At 40.3% G+C, this 27,681-nt stretch overlaps 1 protein-coding gene across 2 annotated transcripts in view; it reads right to left on the bottom strand.

Annotated features, from left to right (window-relative positions):
* Positions 1-8,600: 8,600 nt before the first annotated feature.
* ARNTL2 (aryl hydrocarbon receptor nuclear translocator like 2) overlaps positions 8,601-27,681 on the bottom strand; it is a 25,446-nt gene continuing 6,365 nt past the window's right edge. The window contains exons 5-17 of one of the 2 annotated variants that reach the window (XM_031061436.1): positions 25,584-25,741; positions 23,837-23,916; positions 22,775-22,867; positions 20,780-20,897; positions 19,807-19,938; positions 17,979-18,219; positions 16,938-17,044; positions 16,234-16,384; positions 14,978-15,033; positions 14,075-14,183; positions 13,529-13,616; positions 12,125-12,233; positions 8,601-11,140 (exon numbers count right to left, since the gene is read on the bottom strand). In XM_031061436.1, the coding sequence (XP_030917296.1) occupies positions 11,004-11,140; positions 12,125-12,233; positions 13,529-13,616; positions 14,075-14,183; positions 14,978-15,033; positions 16,234-16,384; positions 16,938-17,044; positions 17,979-18,219; positions 19,807-19,938; positions 20,780-20,897; positions 22,775-22,867; positions 23,837-23,916; positions 25,584-25,741 (1,579 nt within the window). In that variant the 3' untranslated portion in view covers positions 8,601-11,003. Of the gene's footprint in view, positions 11,141-12,124; positions 12,234-13,528; positions 13,617-14,074; positions 14,184-14,977; positions 15,034-16,233; positions 16,385-16,937; positions 17,045-17,978; positions 18,220-19,806; positions 19,951-20,779; positions 20,898-22,774; positions 22,868-23,836; positions 23,917-25,583; positions 25,742-27,681 lie in introns of both variants that reach the window. The other variant, XM_031061435.1, reaches the window with a different exon arrangement.

Here is a 27,681-nt window from a genome sequence, read left to right as displayed (position 1 = left end):
ATTGGTGGGACCCTCTGGCTGTCATCCCTCTGCTGGGCAGCACCCCAACAGAGGTCCCATTCCTGGCTTGGCATCTCCTTTGAACATCCTTGGGATGTTAAACCACAAACGTTTGCTCTGTGGGGCTTTGGGACACCAGAGACTCCCCCAAGGCAGGGGGCAAAGCTGTTCCACATCCTCTGCCTCCCAAAGGACCAAGGGAAGTAACTGCCCTCCCTCGTCCCCAGAACAGATCCTGGTGCTGACTGGGTAAATGCATGTTTCTTGTTTCTTGTTTCTTGTTTCTGTCCTCCATAACAGCACAACAAGGGAAAGATTTGAGAATGAGGAGGTTGGGGGATTGATTGTTTGGCAGTTTGTTTGCTTTTACAGTTTAACCATAAACGGTGTGTGTTGTATCTCCTTCACAACCACGGCAGTGCCCATGAACTATCTGAGGTTAATTCTACACTGACATATAAAATATTCCCTGTTTTTCCCTATGCTTTTGCTTCAGAACTGATCAGTCTGAAGCGAGGCAGGGAAGACCAGACCATTATACTTTCCTCTTATTTTGATGTGTCTGTAACAAGGCAAGAAAGCAAAGTTCTTCTCTCAAATCCATCACATTTGGAGCCATGACAACTGTTGGATTTCAAAGATGCTGATTCACACTAGTGGTTATCAGATTTTTCCCATCTGTGACACAATTTGACAGCTGGCTGGCAGCACAGAGTTCTCCACTTGGGAGTTCAGATGCTGCAGCAGCCGGCTCCAGTCTCAGCCTTCAGTTCTCCACTAATATTTAGGGGAAAAGCCCATAAAGAGAGATGCCAGTGCAAACTAACTTTTGCATCAGCACACCTGACCTCAGAGACTTTTGTGCACAGGTACCATTTGGCAAGGGGATTTTATTCCTGCAAGAGTTACAACACTGTGCCTGCTGGAACAGGGATTACCATCAAAATGTAAGCCAAGGGCTGCTTAAAGTCACTGGGTTTGTTATTTTATCTCCTCTCAAACACCACAAGCCAGAGACTGCTGAAGTGGCCTCTGGTGCTGTTCCTTGACACAACTTGCACTGCTTAATGAGGCAGAGGCACAGAAGGGAACAGGAGCATCCTCACCTTACCACAAACAATTCCCTCCAGCCAGCAGCTCAGGGGAGGAGCTCTCATGGCAAGAGAAACACTGACCTCTAAGAGGACCAATTTTTCATTCTGGATTAGATGCTGACTTTTCCAAACACAGAGAAAGAGATGTAATCTCTGGGGAATAGCACACAGCTTTTTCTGTGAGATGCAAAGGTTAATGCTTGCAAGCCAGACATCTCCAAAGGGCTACCTGTGATTTCTGAAGCTGTCATTAAATAATCACCCTGTCTTCACTCAGCCAGGTGGGAATTTATAGTAAATGTTAAATAAACACGTGTGCATAAACACCAGCAGTAAGCACGAGGCAAGGAAACAGTAGTTCACCTCTCCTGGACTGGATTCAAAAGCAAAGTCACTAATGGGATGACTAATGGGATCTCACAATTACTGATGGGGGAAGGGGTTCACTATTCAGCCTAGTACAGGAAGGTATTAAGCAGTTTTACTTATGAAGATATTAAGTGTTTTTATGCATCCTTAATGCACAGCTGCATGCACACGTTCCACTCAAGAGGAATGAACACAAGAAAACTTGCCTGAACCTTCTAATAAACCTGTTCTTTGCTTCTGTAACTTCAGAGATGTGGTTTGGCCAGGCAAAAATGGGTCAGATCATAATTGCACACTTGAAAGCAGCCACATAACTTCAGTTTTGCTCTGAAGTCTTGACAATCACCAAGGCAAGTACAAGAAGAAGCTGTCTCAGATATACCAACCTAACTTGCACATCACCCTTTAGCAGCTGAGGCAAAAGTTACCAGCACCTCCTTGAGGAAGGGCATGCAAATTCAGCAGTGGGACAGGGGCTTTACTGACCACCCCTAACACCACAGGACGTTTTATCACCCACCTAAATCCTGCCTAACAGTTGGTTCCTACTTTCTCTGTTGAAAACTACTGCAAAACAGCAGACTCCTCAGATAGAGGCATTTTGGGGGTTTTGCACTCCTTTTGAACCACCTCAGGAGTCAGGAAGGTGTTTTTGGAACATCTGTCCCAGATTTGGGATTTGGTCCCCCTCTCCATGTTCCCTCCACCTTCCCAGAAAAAAACCAAAACACACAAAGCACAACAAAGAAAATCAGTCAGTTGCTCCAAGGAGTTCACAGCAACTCCCTTGAGCTCAGCAAGCCAAAGGCCCGGTTTGATGCAATCGCAGCAAGAAGAAAGTGACTAAACCTTCGCTGGCTTCAAAGCTCTTCAGGGGAAGGATTTCCACTTCCCTGAAAGTGTTCCTTTAGGTGGGGAAAGAAACATCAGAGAAGCCCCACTTGGATGGATTGAGGAGACTAAATCTCCTAAAGGACACTGCACCGAGCACCTCCTCACACACAGCTCTGCCTGTCCTCAGGCCACCCTGAGCTGGCCAGGGAGCAGTGACCAGACTTTGTCCTGCTCATCCAGGGACCAACGGGACCAGCCAGGCCGGCAGCACCACCTGGGAACCTCAGTCTCCTGGGAATGGCTGTCATTTCAGGAATGTTAACAATTACCCTCCTGTGGCCACGGGTCACAGGCAAAGCCTCCCCGGGCACCTGCACAGACATTTCCAGCGGCTCCCCTCTCCTTCCTGCAGTGTGTGTCACACTGCCCCGGCAGCACAACCCAGAAAGGAAACAGGACTCCCATCTAAGGAGGAAAAAAGATGAAATTCACCACAGTTCCTGCCCCCTGGGACAGCCCTGGCTTCAAGGTGCTCCACCCCGAGTGTCAGGGACAAGCAGAGCCCGGATCTGCTGCAGACACAAGTGCACAGGACAAAGCAACTTCAACATCCCTCAGCACAACTCTTACACCCAGATGCAACAAATGGATGGAATCCCAGGGCTCGGGGCAGGAGATGGGCTGCCAAAGAGGGAACCTGCTCCTCAGGGCCCCCCTCATAGCCAGGCAAACAGGTGGGGCTCCCGCTGCCTGCAGGGAGGAGAGAAACACCAACTTCCCCCTCCTGCCATGGGAACATCAATCCTCATGTGTGAGCACCACAGCACAGCACTGACAGTCGCTGTCACTGCCAGCAGCTGATCTCTGATACAGCTTTTCAAGAAGCTGCGCTAAATCCAAAACTCCACTGGGATGGGTACTGAGCTAAAGTAGGGAGTGCTCTGGCTCTTCATTTCTGAGTGAGCTGAAGAAATTAAGAGGCCAAAATCTTTGCTGCACTTGAAACAGAGAGTTGAAGCAGATTTCTGTTTTCCTACTTTCCAGAACACCTCCCAAACCAACCTGCCATGCTGCCTCACTGAGAGCACCAGTTCTACTGAAACCTCTGCTTACATCCTTTGCAAATGTAAATCCTCAAGATACAGCTGCTCCCTTTAACAGTGGCAATAAATGCGAGCTGACACTGTGGGACATCTTCCTCCCCAAAGCTCCACGGTGTTAGCATGGAGAATATTCCCAGTCCGTGACCCATTTCTGCTGTTTACTTTTTGGAATGCAGCGGCTCCTGTATTGCTCAATGTGCTGCCGGTGCAATCGCACAGAGCCGACACACGGTGCTGCTGGCAGCGGCTGTGCCCGGGCCACAGTGAGGAGAGGAGAGCCTGCAGAGCCTCCGAAGGCTCGGAAGGGCTTCATTTGTCAGGATGGCATGAGAGAGATCTCTCTGAAAACAAATCTCAGCAGACAGAACATTTCAAACAACTGTTTGGATTCTTTCATCAAAGAAAATACCTTTGCAAGTTAAGACAAATCTCTGATAAGGCATTCTGGTGTGCTGATCTCTCATCTCCCAGAATAGCGCAGCCCTTTTTGCTCCAGGCTGGTTTGCAAGGAATGGTTGATTTTCTCCACCTTTGTGAAAATGCAGCAACCTCTGAGAAGGCAAACAACTTGCTGGTCCCTCCTGTGAAGGCTTGGGGAGGTTACAAGTAGTAAGAGCATTTTCCAGCATTGTTCATTCCATGAGGAGGTGAAGGAAAAGAGCTTTTCCCTCACTTTGCGCTGGGAGCACGCACTGTCTCCGTGGTTACAAATCAATAAATGGCATTAAGCCCAGTATTTCAAGAGCTGTCAGAGGCATTTTGAAGGAGCAGTGTGCACTTTGTGACAGGATTTTCTTTGAGCAGTACATCCCATCTCCCACACACTCACGGCGTGGTACAGCCAAGAGCAGTGTCCTAGTGCAGTTAATTTTCAGGATCAGTGGGGTGAGCAGATGAGCTCCAACATCCCTGTCACAAAGCAGGTGATTTTAAGAAAAAATTCTTCCCCATTCAGGGCCAGGTGAGGCCCTGGAACAGGGTTCCCAGAGAAGCTGTGGCTGGCCTGTCCCTGGTATTGTCTGAGGCCAGGCTGGAAGGGGCTCTGAGCAACCTGGGGATAGTGGAAGGTGTTCCTGCCCATGGCAGGGGGTGGGAACTGCATGATCCTTGAGGTCCCTTCCAACCCAACCCATGCTATAATTCTGTGATTCTATCAGTGCTAACTCATGAGGAAGGCACTGAAACACAGTAACAAGCCATGTAAATGACAGACAGTTCTTAAGGACTTCTTGTAAATAAATTCAGCACTTTGTTGGGCCTCAAAGGTTTTCTTTAGATCAAACTTGTTCCCCAAAATACAATAGCTGAAAGAGCTGAGGGATCTGCTTCCCAAAGAACAAGGGTTTCCCACCCAGGCTGTGGATGGCTTTCACTTCAGGACAGCTCAGAAAGTGAACTCAGTGAGTCCCTCTTTTTATTCCCAGCTGAGTATTAACCCTGCAGCTGAGCCACGGTGTTTTCAGGTCAGGGCTCCACCACTGACTCTCCTGGCACAGTTGTGTCAGTCAGGGCTGTGATAAGATCCTCTGAAGGCAGAGCTCTGCCAGAAAAGCACCCTGTGCAGATGGAGATATAAGCAGAGAAAATGGTGCTTTTGTCCTGGGAGTGTCTTTCACATGAGGGAGCTGGAATTCACTCTCTCAGCAGCAGCAGCAGCACAGTTTTACTGTTAGAAGTCATTACCTTGGAAATATTTGCTCTTCTGACCAGCTATTGTAGCTGGGCTGTCAAAGCCGTCCTGGTTTTCACCTACCTGAAGTATCCTGATGGTTAAATACCCAACAGAGCAAACTGTTTTGGCCTTGAGCTTCGGTGTGACATCATGTTCAGTCCTGGGACAAAGCACTGCCCAAACAATTTCTAGCTGTCAAATCCATAACTGAACCTTTCTCCTCGTGTTTAAATTCCCCTCCAATCCCTTCCTAAAAAGGACAGGAGAGATTCGGTGCCCAAAGGATTCATAATCCAGAGCAGCTGAAGTACAAAATGCTCCCAAACCATACCCCTGAAACAGTCAAACTTCTGACCTTGGCTGTCCCATCCCTGGCTCTTCCCACAGTGTTTGAAAACACGAGGAGAAGCCCTGCACACTGAACCTGCTGCTGAACTGATGGAAGAGGTGCTGTCCTGTCTTGGCTCTGCTGCAGTTTCTGGTCTAAAGTTTCTCTGCCCTGAAGTTTCTGGTTCCAGCCCCCCAAAAAGCAGAAGGTTGTTTAAGAAGTGACCAATCTGCCCCAGAGCTTGGGACTGTTTTGGATGCCCAGCTTCAGATGATCAGTTTTGTGTATCTGATCTGGAACCTTGTGTAATTAACCCCTGAAAATCAAGAAAAAGCAAACTCCAGTTCCTTTTCCAGTGGACAAGGAAGCTTTCCATAAAATTTCACATACCCATGAGGGTGAAAATGCAATCAGCTGCAGAAACCTCTCCAGCAGGAACCTCAGAGATGTGTCAGTGTGGATCTGGAAATCACAAAGAGCAGTGTTACAAATCAGAAGATGCTGCATATTTTATGTAATATGTGAGCAAGAGAAAACCTCCTGACAGGAACAGGAATCACACCAGTCAGCTGGAGGAATCCATACCATGGCAATAGCACAACTGCTTGAAAAGATTGGGTGTCCCAGACCATTGTCTTCCCATTACTCTGAATCATTGCTGTCATCAAAGGCAGGACAGGAAAGGTTACACTTTGAGAAACCGGTTTTGATTTTTTTAAAAGACAATCTAGGAGCAAGCAGTAAATTACTATAATAAACCACAAGCAAGGCAACCCTGAAAACTGTTGTGATTTAAAAAGTTCTAAAGCTGGGGGTTCATAAAGGAGCACTGTCATAAAGACCTAAGTGGTCATGAGTAACTGAGAGACAGAAGATAAGGAACAACTCTGTGCTGGCTCCTCCAGCTCCACAAGCAGCAATCCACAAATCAAACACAAATCTGCAAATTGAACTAGAGGAGCCCAAAAGAGGAGAATTGTTGCAGCTCTTCTGCAACAATTTTCTTAGGAGTCAGCCTGTATCCATTGCTGACCCCAGCAGAAGGGGCATCCTGAACACCAGAGGGGCTGGAACACAAATTCCATGGAGAATGAAGCGCAGGCAGCCCAGAGCTGCTCAGAGCAAATCTTTAGAAGTTGATTGTAGCTTGCTGAAACAGCACTGAGCTCACCTGGCTTTTTGTTTGATAAGGGATTTATCATCTCTTCAATGATACTGAAAGCAGTATCTGATACTGGAACTGCATTTGCAGATTTAAAAAAAAAAAGTATTCTTAAAATTCTTAAAGACCTGGCAAATCAAATGTATATAAAGCTCAAGGGAAGTGGAGGGGCAGACTCTGATCTTTTCTCTCTGGTGACCAGCGGCAAGACCCAAGGGAATGGAGCTGGATGAGGGCAGGGTCAGGCTGGAGATCAGGAAAAGGTTCTTCCTCCAGAGGGTGTCAAGCACTGAACAGGCTCCCCAGGGATGGTCACAGCCCCAAGGCTGCCGGAGCTCCAGGAGTGTTTGGACAGCACTCTCAGGCAGAGGGTGGGATTGTTGGGTGTCTGTGCAGGGCCATGAGTTGGACTCTCTGAGCCTGACGGGCCCCTCCCAACTCAGGAGATTCCATGATTGTATAATTAAGAAATCAATTTGCTTATCCTGCTGTGACAAGGTGAAGTGTAAGGATGGAACCACTCCCCTCAAAGAATTTCTATCCACTCATCTGAAAGTATTTTGCTAAATATTAAAGGCCTAGTGGTATTGCCTTCCCTATATGTAAGGTTTATGAAAGCAGCAATGTTTGAAGTCAGATTTTTTTTTGTTGAAAAGCATTGCACATTCCCTGAGCTGTTGTAGAGTTCAGAGTCCTGCTGCTCACCTCACAGCACCTTCCAGGAGCACCCTGATAAACCTCACTGTTACCCATTAACAGTGTTACCCAAGAGCCCATTAATTCTGTGACTCCCTCTGCTGTGCCAAGGCTCCCTGAGTGCTGTAGGACACGTTACAGATGTTGGGTCAGGTACACTTGGAATCTGCAAATTCCAGGAAAGAAAAGTTACCACCCAGACAGGGTCAGCACTGTGGCAGCAACAGCCAAGGTAGAGCTTTCCCTCAAAACTTTTTACCATTTCCAAAGACTGTGTGATTATTTCTGAGGGTTTTGACATGAAAAAAAAAAAAAAAGAATAATAAAAAGTTATGTGCAGTGCCCACATACCTGAACTTGCTTTTAACAGATCAGGCAGGCTAAGGTACTGTATTCTCTTTTCTGTTCACTTTGGATCATGAACAGAAACCCTGCTGCGAGCAGTCACTAAGATGACTTTAGCCTTTTATGCTTGTGAGCAAACCAAATTTTCCAGTATTCTAAAAAGTGTAAGATCCACAGCAAATTCCAGAACTACAAAGCACCACAGGAAAGAAACCTGGACTCAATCTCTGCTGTAGACCTATGCAACAGCACTGTCCCTGTCCATACCCTACAGGGGAATCCCAAAAGCAGAGACAGTATCCTCCCTGCCCCCAGAACACCAAGTGACAAATGTTCACAGGTACTCAACTATTTAGGTCAAAAAGACCTTGGAGATCAAGTCCAGCTATAACCCAGGACCACCAAATCCACCACAACCCCTGCCCATCAGTGCCACACCTGCACATCTTGTAAACACCTCCAGGAATGATGATTTCTCCACTGCCCTGGGCAGCTTCTGACAATGCTAAATAACCCTTTTTTTGTCCCAATATCCAATCTAAACCTTCCCTGGCACAACTTGAGGCCAGTTCCTCCCATCCTGTCCCTTGGGAGCAGACCCTGACCCCCACCTACCTGCAGTCAGGGAGCTGTGGAGTGCCGAGGTCTCCCCTGAGCCTCCTTTTTTCCAGGCTGAGCATTCCCAGCTCCCTCAGCTGCTCCTCACAGGCCTTGTGCTTGCAACAGGAACTGGAAAAGTTCAGGGTTAATGTGTGGACACTTTCAGGGTTCATCCCTGGAGGGCATAAGGGTGTTCTGAAGCTCTGTTTGAATCCCCAAAAATGCACATTAGCTTGGATTACAGGCTCTCCCTGCCTGGGGAGCATCACACTGAGCTACCAAAATCCACAGGAGTTCCACATTGCTGTTTATGTTTTGAGGAAGAAGCCTGGGATCTGAAAGAACAAGTACTTCATATTTCAGTTCAGTAGTAGACAGAATTGCCAGCAGACTAACAGCAGGGCATCAAAACAGCATTTATTGACCTGCTTTAACCACATCCTACCATTACCTGCACCATGCCAGGAACAAACTGTCAGTATTTTACTAGAATTGGGTTGTTATACAAACAAAATGAGCACATACTATCTCAATTGTATTCAAAAATATCTATTAATTTCACCAGAAATATTTACAAGTGACACTTTTTCTTGAAAAGGCTGCTTTAAGCCAGAAAAAAATACAAATAGTAAAGGGGAAATCTAATAAATTAATTGAAAATCACAATATTTGTCATTGACTGCAAAAGAATCAAAGTCACATTTTTGGTTTTATTTTTTAGGGATAGCCAAGAATCCAAAAATAGTGGTTTGAGTCTAGACACATATAAATCTTGTGAAAGAATTAATTTGCTCCTGCAGTAACAACAGCTGCCACGTTTCCAAACTAATCCAGTTTAAAAAACTGTTCTAATAAAGTCTGTATAATTTTAAGTTATTTGTGTAGTCATTTATCTATGAGCTACAGTATTTGCTGGTTTATTTGGAATTTACTTCTAGAATAGAAAAGAGAAAATGCATTTTACAATGGCAGAATCTCAAATTTCATTTATACAAAGAGATTTCTATCAGTTCTTAGAAAGTGCCTGTTTATTTCTTCCACTTTGCTCCATGATATAGCCCAAAATTCAGAAAAAGCAGAGAAGTTTATTCTAATAAAGCAAGAGAACTGATGATTTTGGCCCCATGTATGTAAAAAAGAGATCTGAATGCAGGAAATTACATCCAAATTAAATGAAAAAAATTCTATAGAGTTAAAAAAAAGAAAAAAATCAATCCAAGAAGCCATTCTAGCAAAATGTCAAAGGTTTCTAGCAAAAATCAGCAAAAATGCATCGTTTGCCAAAGGAGTCATATCATCTGTAAGATGCTCTGTCAAGCAGAGGAAGCCACTTCATGTCCAGATTGTGGCCTCATGAGGACAGGGTGGCTCCCCAGCAGCACAAGGATGACATCTAGTGACAGCCACATCCATTTGTTCCCAACTCCAGCCTTCCTAAAAACACCAGCCCAGGCTGCCACCCTCACCAGGAGTGAGAGAGGTTAGGGTTGTACCTACATTTAAATGCCTGTATTAAAAAGATGCACATGTATCAGATATCTTCAAATGCTTTCCTTTCATTACCTGAATTAAAAAAATAAAGCAAAACCCAAACATGAAGAAAACATGAAAAAATCTGTAATTTTATGATATACAATCTATGCATAAATTTGTTTAAACCTTCAATACCAGAGATAAAAAGATCCTCTTGCTATAATAGTGCTATGTTGTTCTAATGCAACCTCTAAAGTGCCATGTTCTTGAGTCATTTGCTGTAACTGGGATACAATCCCTGCAAAAACTGTTCCCAAAAGATCATCCTGCATAGCATTTACTTACAAAGCTATAGTACAGAGAGGATTTTAAAAAGTCACATACTCAAGCAGTAGAAAATTCTCCCAATCTCTCCAAAAACACAAAAGATGCTCTAGACTTTTAACATTTTTTCACCAACAGACAGTGCAAGCCTCTCTCTGGAACCCAGATTATCCATTCACACTTTTCTAGTTAGTAAAGAACCTGGGACAAGACCAAAGTGCTTTATTACAAATAGAGCATTATTTTTCTCTGGTTCTCTGCACTGCCTCTCTAATAATACATTACAAATAATACAAAACAGTAATTAAAGAGTTTGTTGCTCTTTTCTTATTCCCTTCTCATGTTTGTGTACTGGAAAATGAGTGTTTTTCTCAAAACATTCTCTTCTGTTTATTAGGGTGATCCAACCCCAATCCTTGCTCCCAGAACTGCAGGCTTCATTTTCACCTTTGCAAAAATTGCACTGCTGAGAAGTGCAAGGAATCACAAACTGCATCATTTGAGCATTACAATACCTTATTTTACAACTGTTGTGTGTGCAAATTGTTATTTCAATTAAATTTAATAGTTACAAATATTCTCAAACCATATAAGTACAGTAGGTTCTACAGAAAGTAACACGGATAACTAATATTCTGCAACTTGAAACAAAAACAATAAATAAAAGTTTGAAGTATTAAAACTAAGAAAAAGTAATCCTGTACATTGTACAGTACCTTTTGGTTAAAGCTTCTTAGCAAAAATATACTAAAGTGTTCTAAGCATTCCAGTTACAGATGGTTCAATATTAAAATTTCAAGGTTTCCTCATCATGAAAAAAATATTGCATTTGTCCATAGGTGCAGCAGAAGATGTCTCTCTCTGAACAAGGCTCCAGTCTTTAAAAATCCAGAGACAGCAAGTCTGAATTCAAAGGAGCCATTAGAAAACTCCAGTACAGTACTGAGGATGTAGGGTGGTTGTGCATGGGGGTTTCTGCCATTCCTTGCTCCCAGAAGCAGCTCTAGAGAGCCCACTGGATATCACTGAGGTCAGCTGGGTCCCCCAGGCCCCCGTCAGCCTCCAGGTAATTCATCAGCGCTGTCATGGCAGTGTCATCGTTCTCGCAGATGGCATCGAAGTCCAGCTGGGAACTGCCACCTACACAGTGAGTAAAGCAGGAGCTTGAGGCAGGCATGAGCACTGTGAGGCATGGAAAACATGGTAACTTGCAAAACAGAATTGGTCTGAAGCAGAACCTGCCTTTGGAGTCAAAGCAAATATTTCTATGTTAAAAAAACCCTAACTTGACTCCCTTTTAGTTTAACACCATTCCTCCTTGCTCTGTGTTGTTGGGGTTGTTTTCAATTCTTTTTTCCCAAACCCTTATTAAAGAATTAGCTTTTTCTCCTTTGTGTTTCTTTTTCAGTTGGTTGGTTTGGGGTTGTCATGGTTTAAGTTTTTAAATTTTTCTGAAAAGGCTCATAGTTCAACCAGAAGAAAGCTGTAGGCTATTAATAAACAAATCCCTGGCAAATGAGGGAGAAGAGGAAGATGGAAAAGTTTCTAAGAGCTGAAATACAGGATCAGCATAAACATGGCTTTTACAGCATTTTGCCTTTTATGTCAAACATAATGCAATGGCATTTTCCTCTTACAGGGCCAGGAATCCTGTATCCAGACAAACTTAACAAGGGAAAGATTCAAAAAATTCTTTCTGAGCCATTTGGAGCAGTCCTTTGTATCAACTACTCCCAGCTTGCAGCTTAGAAAGAGGTAAAGTGTTAAACGACAATCATTCACAAATTCTAAGAAGTTCCCTGACATTGCATTGAAATACTTTTCCCTCCCTATCTCTGTCCTGGAGAGAGAACAGTAAGGTGCCTTATGAAAAGTGTAAGAATGCAATGGTAAACTTCAGTTACAGATGTTGTTTTTTGTCATGAGATTGCCTCACTTACCAAATTTTGCTGTTTGCCTTGCAGCAATAACACATCTGTTTTCAGAGTGCTCTCATCTTCAGCCAGCCACATCTCTTTACAATTCATACATGGTTGTAAAGTAGTGCACTCAGAAATGACACCAGTGATCAGAAATGTCAGCCCCTGCAACCCCCAGAACAGCCCCAAGAGAAATAAATCTTACTGAGGAGAGGTTCATTACTGGGAAATGGAATAGCACCCTGGCTTTGTTCTGAATTCTCCAGAGCTTCTGTTTCTGAAGGACATAACTGAATCAACTCTTTATTTGGCACCTGAAAGAGCAGAATTGGTAGAAAGGACAGAATTAGATCCTAAATTTAGTCACAGATATTACATTACAGAAACATCATAGATTCCTGTCAGATTTTTAAGAACTGAATAGAGAAAGTGAAAAATATACCTCATCAGGCAGATATTTTGCATTTAGGAACAAATATTTTATAAGTTCATATAGCACTGGACCTGGCTTAAATAAAAGCTGTCACTTACACAGCTGTCAAAGGTACTTCACAGTGATGGCACTGCTTGAGGGTCTAACTCAGCGTTCAGTAAATAAATCCAGCACCAAATGTACTGGGTTGCACTTTCCACATTCACTACCATAAACTACAAATTCCCAGTGACCTGATGTTTGTCACTGTGAAAACATTCCAGTTAAGAGATTAAAAAAGCCCCCATACCTCCTAGGTTCTATATGCATTAAACTGTATTCATCATAGCAATAGAAATGGAAGTCATTCTAACAAAAAAAAAAAGATAATTTTTTTCCTGATAGTTGTTTTATTTAACACATACATGTAATTTAGCAGGAGAGATTCCTAGGATTGCCTGACTTGTGTATATTCTGCCAGGAAATGAATAAAGGTGAAATGCTTTCCAAAAGTATTTTAGAAACAAATGGGATACCAAAGCCCAGAATCAAGAAAAATCTTCAATGCATATGATAAAGTTATCCTTATGATGAGACATTACATAATTTAGAGAGTTCAGCATAAGTAAGTCAAACAACTCTTTAGGAGAAAGATCTGTGGTAACACAGGGGAGAACAGATCATTAAAAAAGGGGGAAGTCAAAGCAGCTCCTAGACCAGAATAGTGGGTTTTTTCATAAGAAATGAGAATTGCAGTGGAAAGATAAACTGTTTTTAACAGGAAAGAAATTTGCATTCAAAGAACTGTTGGAGAAGTTTGTTCAAGCCGTGTCCAGTACAAAACATACAACATATTTAGGTAAAAAGATATGTTAATTATTCCATAGATATGGGCAGTAACTATGTTATATAAATAACTATGTTAGTTACCATTTGTGGTGTTACAAGCACTAGAAGATTTACAAGCACCACTGGATTAGCATAACTACCCATTTTTAGAAGAGTAATGAAATAACTTCAAAGTCACAATTTTAAACATTTCAAAACAGCACAGATTTTTTTTAAAGTCTCTTCAAAACCATTAAGATTAAAAGTACACATTCACAAAAACAAATCAGGGCAATCTGGCTCAAACACAGGTCTTGAGCTGACATTAACCTTTTCATTTTGGATTTTCACAGGCAGGGGTGTACTCACATCACTGCAGTTTATAGTTAAAGCTGGAGAAGGTGACTTTCTGAGGAGATGTGACGGACTTAGCTCTCCAGACGGTGAAGAATGCAACCTAAAATTGCATGTGCTTAGTTGATTTACCAGGTCACATTAATCAAACACTGAAAAATACACTGTGTGGTGCAGAACCCACCAGACCTCCCCAGTGACAAAGCACGAGTCTGATCATTTGAAACAATAATATCTTAAATTCTCCTGAAGATTCTAAATTATCCTGCTCCAAGTTCTGGTAGCAGAAAACAGAGGAGAGATCAGAAAAGGCCATGGGTCACAATTCTATTCCTTGAGCACAGTTTTCTTCCTCGGTTGAATCACCAGCACAGTCATGCGCTCTGCCAGACACGAGACTGACATAATTATAATGGTATCTCATAATGCTATTGCTCAACCTAAAAAGTGTTACACATATAACACAATAAAAGTGAAACTGGAGCAACCCTCACATAATCATATAATTTCTCATGCCTGTCTTTACTTAAAAGCCTAATGATGGTGTTATGCATTTATTACCTTTGTAATTCTAGTATTTCATTTGCAATTTCAGTTCCTATACTTCCAGCACCAAGAACTGTTCCAGAGGACATTCCAGGTACACTTACTAAAGACTGTTTTACAGCATCTGTAGATAAAAAAAACAAAGCCCAAACAAAACCTTAAACCCAGAGCACTTTCATTGCAGAGCAAGGATTCATTTTAAAGTAGCTTTTGTTCTAGATATACATATACAAGTATATACTTTCATATATGTATTCAGAAATTATATTCCTTTAAATACTGATTTATGGCAGAGGGCGTTGCAATATAAAGTGAAAAATCTGTTTGTGAAAATTCTTGTTCTCCAGTAGTGAAATATATTTAATCATTGCCACCTCCAGTGTCTCTCACAGACATTGCAAAGAACATGAGTTTAAAAAAACCCTAGGATTTCTCACCAACTGAAATCAGTTATTGAAAGAACATTTTGAAAAGCAAATATAAAGCCTTGACAACAAGATGATAGAACAGCATGCAGAAAGCAGAAACTTTGCACAGCAGAAAAATAATAACAAAATATGTTCTGTATCAGTATTCCCCTGTATTTTATAGATAAACTCGGCACAGTTATATCTGTTCCAAAAACTGAGCAAAATATGAAGGGTCTGTGACGGAAGCACAATATCCTACTAACCAAATCCCCAGCTCTAACAGAAGCTGCTGGAAATTAAAAGTAGGCTATATGCACTTCCTTTTAGAGTTCTGTGAATTATATCAATTAGGACTCTGTAAGTAACTAGACTTTGAAAAAGAAGTAGTTTAAAAAAAAAAGTAATCCTTCTTTGCACGCAACCTAGAATAAAAAAACCCTGGAGTGGATAAATTTAAACTGACTGATCAGGAGATGCAGCTGTGATAACTGTAAGAAGGGACACTTGCCTTCTGCAGGTTGGGAACTGTACAGGACCTCTTCTTCGGCTGATTCCTTATGACCTCTGAGATTTAAAGAAATGAAAAAAATCCAACAAACCACAAAAAGTCAGCGTGTTTTTTTTCCCGAGAGCAAAATCCAGCATATATTTAATTTCAATAATACTTTACACAGAACCAAAGCTAACATCCTCAAACTAGGGAAAGAAGGATATTCCTCACATATTTCCGTGTTCAACTCTTTGTAATGTTTCTGAGCAGTGGATGAAATACTAATTTCCACTTACTCTCCAATTTAAAAAGAAAGCCAGTAGGATTGTCTGTGTTCCATGACAAAGGAACAGGGCTGTCATTTTTAGTGTTAGGAGGGAAATCAGGTAACCAGAAACAAGGACAGGTCAGTGGCTGCCTCGTGTCAGCAGCTGCTGCCCTCCTTCCCTCCTGCAGACAGCTGCAAATGCCCACACCTCCAGGGCCAGCAAAAAAGTGTCCTTGGGCTACTGGCCAGCACAGTTTTCTGTTTTCTTGGGGAAAAAGGACATGGGCAAAAGAGGTGGGTGATGTTGACCTAAGGCATGAATCAGATACAGAATGGGCAAAAGGCCCCCTCAACAACTTTGTTTAATGGAAATAAAACCCCCTCTGTCCCTGCTCAAAACCCCAATCACCGGCAAAGATCCTCAGTAGCACTGGAACAATCCCAGTTACAGCTCCATTGCAAGGTGCAGAGAATGAAAAAGAACTACAAATAAAAAGAAGACTAAAACACACACATTTACTGTCCCCCAGGCTCCACCTTTGCAATTAATTTGGAGAGGATCTTTCTGTCCTGCCTTGCATTTCCACCATCTATCAATTGTGCTTTTCCACCTTCTGACACCTGGGGGTAGGACAGCACTTGGAATTGGGTCAACTGACACATAGAAGGTTGTAAAGACCAGAAGGAAATGCAGAATTAACTTGACAGTTCCATTTATTCAAATCTATTTCTCTTAAAGATCCTTCCCTTCTTCCTTTAACAAGAAACTCTTCCATCTCTTTTTTTCCCTACTGGGAAACAGCACAGTTTTCAGAGTTAAATCCACAACTTAGGCCTAAAACAAAAATAGCTGGTAAATGCCAAAAAAGATGTTTGTCCAAGATGTTCAGCCCCTTTTTGTGTAAGGTTGATGTTTTCTAGTCTTGTTCTGCTTTCTAAGCAGGTTATTTTAGTGCTAACTGCAATTATGACAAAAAATAAATGGAGAGTCATATAAATTACTTACAATACCACAGTGTTGTTTGATACAATGTACTCCAGCTCTTTGGTCCAAGGATTCATGAAACTAAACCACTGACTCTTTAAAGTAACAAAAGTCCCATCTTTTGCTCTAAATTTGTAGGAATTTGTAAATACTTTTTCTTTGTTCTGCAACACTAGATAAGAAAAGGAAAGTTATAATCATCATATTTAAGCTTAGAAAGGTAAAGTTAGAAATAATAAATCTATTTTATAGCATCATAAAACCAAAATGTTTCTGTTGGCCAGACATAGAATAAACATGCCAGAACAAACTGGGACCTCCTCAAAAATCAAATTATATAGTTTCAGCAGGGTCATAAATCTTACATAAATAAGCAAGTACTAAGTTCCTGCAAAACACTAGGAAACTCATGACTTGGCGAGCTTTAACTCGTGTCTTTAATTATGTTATCAGACACATCTGCTCTTCAGGAGTCCTCCCCTTCCTTACAAAGAATGGAAGCAGAGGGTTTGACAGATGTGCTGACATTATTTCTCCACAATTCAGGCCCTGCACCAGGAGCCAAGACAACACAAGTTTCTCCCTGCTTTTATTACAAGCTTTACACAGGCTTGTCTTAACACAGATATCACAAAGGGCAATGCTGAGGTTGGGTACTTTGGGTTTGCTCTCACTTGCAGTTACACCTAGCTGTAAGTAGTCTGAGAGGACCAACTATTTTGTACCTTCTTTGTGTTTTTCAGCTAGGTGATTGTGATCATCTTGATGGCAGTACTCATAACAAGAAGTTCCTAGAAGCTCTTGTGGCAGATACCCTAAAATTGCTGTTGCGCTGTTAGAAATAAAAACGTGAACTACAGCAGACTCAAAGCTGTTTCCTTCAGTATCAGACAAAGCAGAACATTAACATTTAAACAAACAGATGCCTGTGTTCATGTTTGGGGAAAAAATATAGCATTAGTACAGCTCTAAAACAACAGGAAATATTTTTCACAGCAAATTATCCCTTTACAATGAATGACAATTTGAAGGCAAAGTAAATGTTTAAACATGCAAACCACATGTACACACAAAATACTTCTGTTTAGTGGCTCTCCCCCAGCCAGTCACAGTACTGGTCACATGTAAGAGTCAATAAAAAGCTCAGCAGTTGAATTTTGCTCTTCCACTCACTGGAGTTAGTTTCAAACCAACACTTGTGGTAGAAAGAAAAGAAGACTGAAAGCAGTAACATTTCCAGTGACAATGAAATTCCAAATGCAAAGTGGTAACTAGGTCTCTACAACAAATAAAAGTCTGATTCAGAAAGTACAGAAAATGGGAACTTAGTTCTCACTTCTTATAAAATAATTTGGTACTTCATTTAGATAGGATGTATTTGTTACAAATGGTAAGACTCTCAGAAGTAATAACTTCTGGTTAAATGTTACTACTTCAGTCTTGTGCAGAGCTATGAAGCTCTAACTTGAGATTTTTCTTTATGAATAAATAAGTCAATTTTCTATGGGACAATACACTTCTATATATTATGTATTATTTGACAAAAATCAAAGCCTAAGTACACATAGCTTAAGAATTAACTGCTTCTTGTGTAGAGCAGGAAAACATTCTGAAAATTAGAATTTTTGAGAATTTCCAAAAAATTCTCAAAAACTGAGAATTTGAATTATAACTTCTACCCCGCTGGAGAAATTACAGTTTTGACAGAGGATCAGAAAAATGATGGAGTTGTGTCATTTCTCTTCATTAAAGAACAAAACGCTTACCGCTGATCTACATAAACAAATTTTCCATCCATGGCAAATCGTGTAACAAATTCTGTTGCTTTGACTTTTATCTCTCCACTCTTTTGTGGAACAATATAAGGGTGTAACCTCCCAATCGCAACAAGACAGTTAAAGTTACTACTGTCCTTTTCTACATCATTTTCCTCTTCTACTCCCACCTCATTAGGAGGCCAGTTCTTCAAATACCCAGTACAGTGAATGGTGCAGTATTTTCTGTGATCTAATAGAAAGAAATTAAATAAGAAGCAGTTATTGTTCAAAGAGTAAACCAAACTACTTATTTTATTGTGTTGGCCATGAGACCAGCAACTTAATAGTTCATGCTTACCTATACCAACTGTACAAAGCTATAGATAATTTTACAGAGTATTTTTCAATTAATTTTGTTCTATTCAATTTGGGCTTACCTGCAAAGAGAGCTTCTAACCCTATGTAAGATTTAGGAAGATGAGTTATGGGTACTGGCAGTTCAAACACAAGTTAGACAGAAAACAAAGCAATAACCCACAGATCACTCTGGTTTTATATGGATTGTGAATTAAAATTAACCTGAGGCCCTCTGTAGCTTCCAAATCAATTTACCTTTGGTGAACACAATGACCTGAACATATGCTCACTGCAGTTGAAGAAAGAATCAGCTTGTTTTCTATTTATCTCTGGTTTCTGAAGTTTTGTGGGAATACAAATATTTTAAATATCTTAAATCCCAGCATACACTGCCATTCATCCCTTTTTGCTCTCTAAATAACATGCAAACACCCTCATCAGCATCAAGATTTGACATTATGTGTCCTACAATAGCTGTCTTTCCAAAAAAATGCCAAGGCATTCTTGACACCATGCTGAACAGGATGCTTTCCATAGCTTTGATTTTCCTCTCCATTACAAAAAAACACGTATCAACTCTGCAAAATGAGAAACTGAGTTATCCCACTATGATTTTGTCACAGTTGCTCAGGTGCCTTCCCTCAAAACTCCTTTCCCACAAAACACTTAGAGAAGGTAAATTCTTATCTCACTGAGTTATCTGACACATCAAGGGATATCAAATTCTATTTACTTACAATCACGGGCCTCTTAAAATTTGTGGTGTATCTCAACAGTAACAGGTTACATTGAAAAACAGAAGGAGAATTTTTTCAGGATCAAACAATTTCAGCATACCTTTGCAAAAATCAATACTAAGTCATTAAAACAAAAGCTGGAAATTGCATTTTAAAATTGAAATTTAATTTTTCACTGGAAACTTGACAAGATTATACTGCTCTATGGGCATACCAAAATATGAACTAAAGTAAAATTACTGGGAAAATTAATGGAATTACACCAATAAATTAACTTTACCATGAAAATGTGGAAAAAAGGAAAATGCGTACTTTTAAATATACACAACATTAAAAGTCAATCAGAAAAAAAAGTTGGTTTACTTGCTTTTTTCCCTTCAAAACAGTAGAGTTTGCAGGCTTTATTCACTCAGTAATCTTCAAGACATAAGTTTAGTTTCATTCTTCTGATCTGCTCCAGTTCTTTCAAATATTTCCCTGAGACTTCTCATATTTGACCACAACAGACCACATGCTCCTATAGAGCCACTGTACCTCAAGTTCCTCCCTCCCTCTTTCCAGGAGGGCACCGGGAGGAGAAAAAGAACAATTAGACTGTTTTTCAAAAGGTGTCCCTGGTTCACATTTACACTGCTCTACTGCTACTTGGTGAGATCAGTAGGAACTAGGAAGTCATTAGTGACTTGGAATTTAAAAAAGTTTCAAGAGAGAAAGCCCCCATTTCATCTCCACTCTCTGAATACCTTTCTTCTTTGGGTTGGGCAAACACTCCTTCTCCTCTTTGACTGTGGTCCTGCTACACTTTATGCGACAGAAGAAGGAACGTCGAGCACCAGAGTTCAGCCGAGCTGGTCCAGCTTGGAAATCTGTGTGTACTTGCAAGCCAGCTTACAAAGATTCAGTAAAGTAATTAAAAACAACCAAAAGCAAGCAATAAAACTTCAGAAAACAAGGTGCTTTCTGCATTTACCTCCCAGTACATTGTCCTTACTGTTTAGCTGCCTAAATTTTGTACTACAATTAAAAAAGTCTAATAGTTTAAATAGGGGAAAGAAAACATGATTGACAGAGATTCCAAAATTAGAAAGAACTACTAAACTATTTATAGACTTTTCTTGATATTCTTAATAGAATTTAACTACAGGTACTTTATAAACTTTCACCTTGTATTTGGTACAAGGAAGAACTGCAAAGATGCTTGTAAAAGCCAGCTATAAAATAGGCTGCATAGTACATAAAACAGGCATTAGCTGCATAGTACACAATGCTTTCCTTATTAGAAACAACTGTAAACTAAAGAAGGTTTGGTTACTTTGGGATTGACACTTAGCATTTTCAGAGAAGACAGTGATTCTTGATATTGAAGTATTTTATCCCATGTTCGACTACATCAGGTCTTTTGTATTGACAAGACCTAGCAAATACAAGAAAAAAAAGCAGTATGCTGGTAGGAAGAATGTCAGACCACATCTTGGTAAATGCTTAACAGTGATTGCAGTAATTTAACAGAATTTCTGTAACTCTTATGATCTAAAATCAATTCTCTTTTGGGCTAGCTTTTCAACTCCAATGCATTTTAAGCAGCAGATACGCATTCAAATGTTTGCTTCTTTTGTTCATCCACACATCCATACAAACACCTGAATACATCCTGACTAATAATTAGATTTATTAACATCTCCTGAAAAAATCTGAGCACATCCAGGTCTGACTTACTTTTGCCATCTACAAGCTTCTCCCTAGGCGAGACGTCCGATGAAGAAAGTTGCTCCTTAACTTTTGCAACATCTTTTGGATGTAAGTAATCAAATAAACTTTGTCCAATTAAACTGGCCTATTAAAAAAAAACCAAAAAAACAACAAAATCCAAAAGAGATGAGAACCACACCATTTTGGAACAGGACCCCACACATTACTTATCTCAGGAAAACAACTGTCTACACCACTAAAAAAAAAGTCAATACCACCAGTTACTCCAAATATCAATATTTTTTTACATTTCATTTGTCATTGTTTAATATAATTTTTATTTAAAAGGGTAGTAAAAACATAGTTTGTTCCTTCTCTGAAAAACAGCAGATTTAGTTGGAGATCCAACAAGTTCTGTACAACCAAATGCTTTATTTATGTAAATAATGCAATTCCTGGTCCTAGCCAAAGAACGTTATACACAAAGTAATTCCACTCTTGGATTATTGGGGAAGATGGGAAGAAATAGAAAGGAGGATGAAATATTCAACTATCTAATGACTCTGAGGTCTAATGTGGTTGGACAAACTGGCACCACAGAGCCAGGAGCAGGCTGGAAGCAGGGCTCAGCTCACCACAGCACTCCTTAGCAGAGAATATTTTCAGGGATGTCTCCTGCTGGGATGCCTTCTACCTGCTCATCCCAAGTAACTGACCTGCTGCAACACTTCCTTTTGCAACAGGAAGGAATTCTCACAGAAGTGGGAGAGTTTGGTTTTCCACTGCTTATCTTCAGCACAGCAACCAAATCAAAGGACATAAAGGAGCTGTGTTGACAAGCTCTACTCTAGACCCAAACTCAGGACAAACACCCAGTCTCCTGGCTTTTCCCAGTCCCCATTTAATGCTAATGCAATGGGAAAATGCTGAGTGCTGCTGAGACAGCCTAACAGCAGCCTTGCCAAAATATACAGGTGTAACAAACCAGATAAAACTGCAGCATGGGATTCAGAACCTAGAACAATTCCCAAACAAGCGAATTAATATATCCATGGGTTTCATTAAAGTCAGTCATGTCCTCTGAATCTCCTTGTCTGGAATAGAGGAGATCTTAAGGGTCTGGAATTAGGTATGTCTAACATGAGTGACTCCAGAAAGGCACTTTCAGTTTTTGAACAAAATCAGTGTAGAAGTTAAAAAAAAAAACAACTCTGCTTTATGCTTATTCCCCTAGGATGACTCATTTAACTTTAATTTAAAAAGATAGTTTTGCGCTTAAAAAAAAAATCTATGAAAGAGTCCAGATTGGTTATCTGTACATTTATAAAGAAAACTAAAATAGCACAAATGGTTTCAAAGTTAAAAAAGTAGACAGATGGCAGCACTAACTGTTTTAGCCTCTGTTTGTGAAACAGAAGTCATTGATACAAGAACAAATTATCATCCCTGGATTATTTGTGGTAATTGCCCATCATGTTAAACACCAACTAATGGAAGGTACTTCTATTTTGGCAATTTCCCTGGTCGTACAGGCTATGCTGGCCCCCATTCAGTTTGTCTCAGGTTAGGGGTACATGCTCGGACAGTTACTGTGGGTGATATGTTACGTGGTGCATCCCAGCATAAAGGCAGCACCAAGGAAAGCTTTCATTAACTTCCACTGCTGAACTACCCATTTTCCTTGGTCTATAAAAAACCCCCCAAATCACTTCACTATGTGAAAGAAAATCTCTTGCACACAGAAATTAGGACATCTTCAAATTATCCCTTCCTCTCAGACTGGCAGTTTTCTTAAGGATGATCAGCTGAAATCTGGTGCTGTTCCTCAGGTTGGGAACACTGATGTACTTGCACATATTTTCTTACAGGATAATCAGCTTTACTCTGAATAAGGTTAAATCAAAGAAATTCCAAGAAATTATACACAAGGATTGGTTTGATGTAATATAAAATAAAATATAAAAGTTTAAAAATTCCTAAGAAAATGCAAGGTAAAAGCAAGCAAGAAACAAAAATAACCACCTGATCATAATTCAGTATTTTGCAAACTGATTCAGAGACAAACAGAATTTTTCCTCTGTTGCATCCAACCACAAACAGGAATCCATCTGCAGCCTGAAAATGTAAAGATACTGTCTTTAAAAACACACAATTAAAATAAACAATGAATATTAATGACTACAAGGAAGCACACTTTCAAACCTGATTTTTAAAATTAAATACAAGAAAGCTAGAGATGGGCAAGAGAAAATGGCTCCACACTGAGAGAGGGTGTGTTTGGATTGGATATTAGGAAGAAACTGTGAGGGTGCTGAGGCCCTGGCACAGGCTGCCCAGAGAAGCTGTGGCTGCCCCTGGATCCCTGGAAGTGTTCAAGGCCAGGTTGGATGGGATCTGAACAACCAGAGATTGTGGAAGGCGTCTTTGCCCATGGCATGGAGTGGAATGAGATGAACTTTAAGGTCCCTTCCAACCCAGGCCCTTCTGTGATTCTAAAAAATCCAGCAATTAAGATTGCAAGGACCAAATGAGGCCTTCAACCACACACCCCTAAAGTTTCTTAAACACATCTTTGGCAAAAGTCCAGCTACAAAACAGCTTCTTTTGGGAACCATTCACAGATCTTGGCAAAGCATTTTTGCAGCAAAGGAAAAAACCCACAAACCTAGCTGTGAAAGAGGTGTGTGGGTTTATGATGGAGTGTGCAAACAAGAGGGAAGATTTTATTCCAAGTATTTTCTGCACCTTTTGCAAAGTACATCTTTAAAAATGTCCATGAAGGACAGCCAACAACTGTGAGGATGTTCCTGCATAATTGGCAGCATTCTCTGAAGTTGCATGAAGATTTTTAGCATGGATGTATTAAACATGCAGACTGTACACAGATTATGGTCCCTTCCAGGGCTGCTGCCTGCCATGCTCCCAAACCATCTCTGCACACCTTCATGAAAGCCTGGGTAGTGCACAGAAATCAGTACAAGAAAACACTTGCCTGAAGGAAATGATGGGAGAAAAAGCACCGTCCAACTAAAAACTCAAGCTTTAACAAGGACATGATTTAGCTGAGAGTTTCCTTCCACTTACCCTAAGGATTAACTGTCGCAGTTCATCATCCTTCAGAAATGAAGGTTTATACCGGACTTCTGAGTAGGAGCTACTGGAACCTGTAAAATGGGTGATTCACAGAGATCATGTCAAAAGTTACATTTTAAACTCACTTTTAGCAGAGCTATACTTGTTATGTTTTTCAGAATTTTTCTCTATGACCCCAACAGCTGAATTAAAAAAATAATTCAAGGCTCAAGAAATACTAAAAATAAAACTAGAACAAATCTCAAACATAACTGGTAATGAAAACAGACACATAACAGTTTTTTTTTCTTGCCCTTTATTAACACAAACCAAGCACACTTCTGTTCAGATATCATTAATGTACTGCAAGAGAAATGGTATTAGGAGAAGTGAATTTTCTAGAAACATTTCATAGGTATACTTCAGACCTCTTAACTAAATTCTCTTTCCTGAAACAGAATAATCCTGATATTATCAATTATCTTTTGGCATTAATAATGCTCCATTAATACTATAAAGCCAACAATCAAAAAACCAGACTATTGTAGTTAAATCCAATGTCTCACTAAATATGGTGAGACTGACTCACTGCATGTACTGTTCTAGCACCCATGGCAATACTCTATAAATTCATTTTTGTTCATTACATTTTTATCCATTACATTTTTTGTGTTACATTTTTTGTAACAGTTGAACATTTCAGCCAATTTCATCATGCACTGTAACACCACATAGTATATTGTATTCTCTTAAACCATTTGTTTTGAGGTAAATACAACTGTGCTGGGTGAAGTCCAGTGTTTACATCCTGTTGTTAAAATACAAATGCTTGAGCTGAAGATTTCTTGTTTAAACTGCAAGTGCAGTTACTGTCCTGTTGTAGTGTGTTTTTATTATTTCCTGCTGGTTCACATGATTTCTTCATGCAGACTCTCAGTCCTTTAGAAAAACCTCAAAACCCTTTACATCTGAGCCATTCCTATGATTCTATTACTGCCAAGGTAGCAACTTAATTAATTTTCTACACTTCTTTGACCCAAAACTAACTGGGTTCTCCTTAGACCTGTTTTTTCATAAGCAGTGGGTTTTGCAATGCAGAGGGTCTTTGATCTTTGCTTAGAGTTGACCAAATTATTATTCTGAAACAGTGGTGCCAAAACACCTAAATATTCTGTGCAGCTGATACAAGTTGCATATTGCAGAGTTTATTTGGATATATTTTCAGGGGGGAGAGGGGAAAAAAAATTCCAAAACCCTAGCAATAGCAAAAGGAGAGCAAAGAATATTTCCTGGGCTGATCCTCGCACTAAAGCATTCCCTAAGATCCACGATTAACTTTCTCAGCTGACTGGGCTATCAGAAGTTTCTGTTTCTTGCTACTCTCTACCATGTGAGGATTTTTAAGACTTTAATGTAATCAAACTCATTGACCATTTTGTTAAATTATTTTCTGTCTTGTAACTTTCCTTTTGACTCCTGTACTTTCTAAAAATGAGCAAGAATGACCCAAGAGCAAGGCATGCCCTGAGCAGACAGAAAATATCAGAAACTGAAGGGTGGCTTTTTTTCTGCCATACTAAGCAAAAAATTTAAATTACATTCTGACAGCTACAGACATGTACATTTAAATGAGGAGCAGACTTGGAACTAAATACAGTAAGGAAATGTAAAATAAAATACTCTTGGTTTATTTAAAACACATACACACAACAACTCCTACTAGAACAAGGATTTACAGGATGATGTTTCCCAAACTCACCTTTTAAAGACTTCAAGTGCTGCACAGCCATCCGTAGCACTGTGAGCTTGTCCAGCTTTCGGGCCATGGGGTTGCACTGTGGTATCATGGCAGACAATTCCTCTATCAAATTATTCATTTTGTCTCTTCTTCTTTTCTCTGTCTGACTGTGAGCCTCTCTAAGAGGAAACATTATTTTTAAAGAGTGATGTAGGACACATGATTGTCCCCATAATATTCAATTTCATTTTGGGAATGCAACTATCACCAGCACTACTGCACTAAAACAGTTTTTCATATGCTACAATTGAATTGGATCCACTTCAACAAAGATGAAATGGTCCCAATAATAATGTGAAATACTGAGGAGAAGAGATATCTCAAGCAACAATTTGATTATACTTGGCAGGAACAAGAGGTTATGAAGACTTCTAAAAGTTAAACCTTTTTGTGACCCTTGCCATGCAAGTGATGACTTGGACACCTCAGTGTATCCCAGAGAACTCTTGATGCCTTTGGGAATCAATGAAAGACATTCCTGCCCCCACCTCTGCCTGGCCTGTGTAACTAAGACAGGGTGTTATTTATGTTGCCTTTTAAGAAACCCCACAGCAATAAACATTACTTTTCCACATGCTTCTAAGAGATGGAGTGGAAACTGAAAAAAAAAAAAGGTGTGCCTCATGTAATTGACCAGAAGCATCTCAGAAAGCTTTCCTGATAAGGTGGTACAAAGGCTGTCTCAGGTTTCATCTCTTGGTAAGCCTGTCAAGAACTCAGCCACAGAAAGACCTTCCCCTCTCATCCAGTTTTCATCAGGAAACTCCTTCTAGGGCACATGGCTGCACATCACAAATGCATTTATAGCTCAAGTCACCTTTTCTTTACTTCTTTCTAGTGCACTATGCCAGCTTTTCAGCCCATCTTCTCCCCTCTAACACCCTCCAGCAGATCAAGGAAAGTTTCATTCACTCTCTTCCTCCTTCCCCAGAAGACAAGCCAGCCACTCAATTAAAGCCCAGATGATTTTTCTTTCTGATTGAGGCCAGACACAGTAGTGTAGTTATGCAAAATGAGGAATAACTTTTGGTTAATTGATCTCCAAAACTTTTCCTTGTAGGCATACTGCAACGGAAGCTATTAAAGGCAATAAAGTTAACTACACCTGGCCTGTTGAGAAAGAACAAAGTACACTTTTAAAGATCTACCTGAATACTATTTTAATTAAAAAAAAAAAAAAAGCCTTCACCTCACAACTAATTCTGAGTCATTCTGCCAAGCAATCAGCTTTTCTCTCTCAAAAGCCTTTTATTAGATTTAATATTGTGGGTTATGCTCACATCTATGGGTTCACCCAACTCTCTCTTTATGTCAGGTAAGAACAATCAAGTAATATCCTGGGTATGCTCCTTGAACTGTGAACCTCAGGAAGACAGATACATGCATTCCAGGAAAGGGAACAACCTTCCACATCTCTGAGGGTCAATAAGGAATTATAAAAAACTGGTCAGGTGGGTGCAGAAATTCAGGGTTTGACTGAATGATTGAAAAAGCCTTCTGTTGCTTGCCACAGGCACAAAGGCAAAGGGAGAAAAGCAGGTTCCACAATAAGCTAGAGACAAATAACACTGGAAGGAGATAACTGATAAGCAAACCTCCAGACACCTTTGTACTTATTCTTTTTCCCTCCAACTAATGCACCAAAAAGCAAGGAAAAAAGTTAACAATACCACATAGAAGCCATTAAAGCAATGCACTACAATCTTACAGAGCAATCTGAGACACTGTGTGAAGAAAAAATAATTTTGAAGTGAAACTGTAAATATATCTTGGAACATTTTAGTTTCTTTAATTTTGTTTCAATTACAGGAACACTTCATAATTACTAGCTAGCATACTATATAAATAATACTTCTGACAGCATGCTGAGTGGATTATGTATTTCTGGTTTGACATCTCTGCTCACATGAAAAATTAAAGACTTATTTTTAAATCAACTTTACAGCACAGCTTTGGTTTTACTACGTGGTTTGTCTGTAGCTTAAAATATTTGTTTGGCTGAACTGTGGTCGCACAACATTTCAAATCTTGCAAGTGCTCTATTGAATTTCAGTTTATG

This window comes from Geospiza fortis, unplaced genomic scaffold (assembly GCF_000277835.1).
Source record: "Geospiza fortis unplaced genomic scaffold, GeoFor_1.0 scaffold8, whole genome shotgun sequence".
Lineage (NCBI taxonomy): Eukaryota > Metazoa > Chordata > Aves > Passeriformes > Thraupidae > Geospiza > Geospiza fortis.
This window is presented reverse-complemented; position numbering and strand designations above follow the sequence as displayed.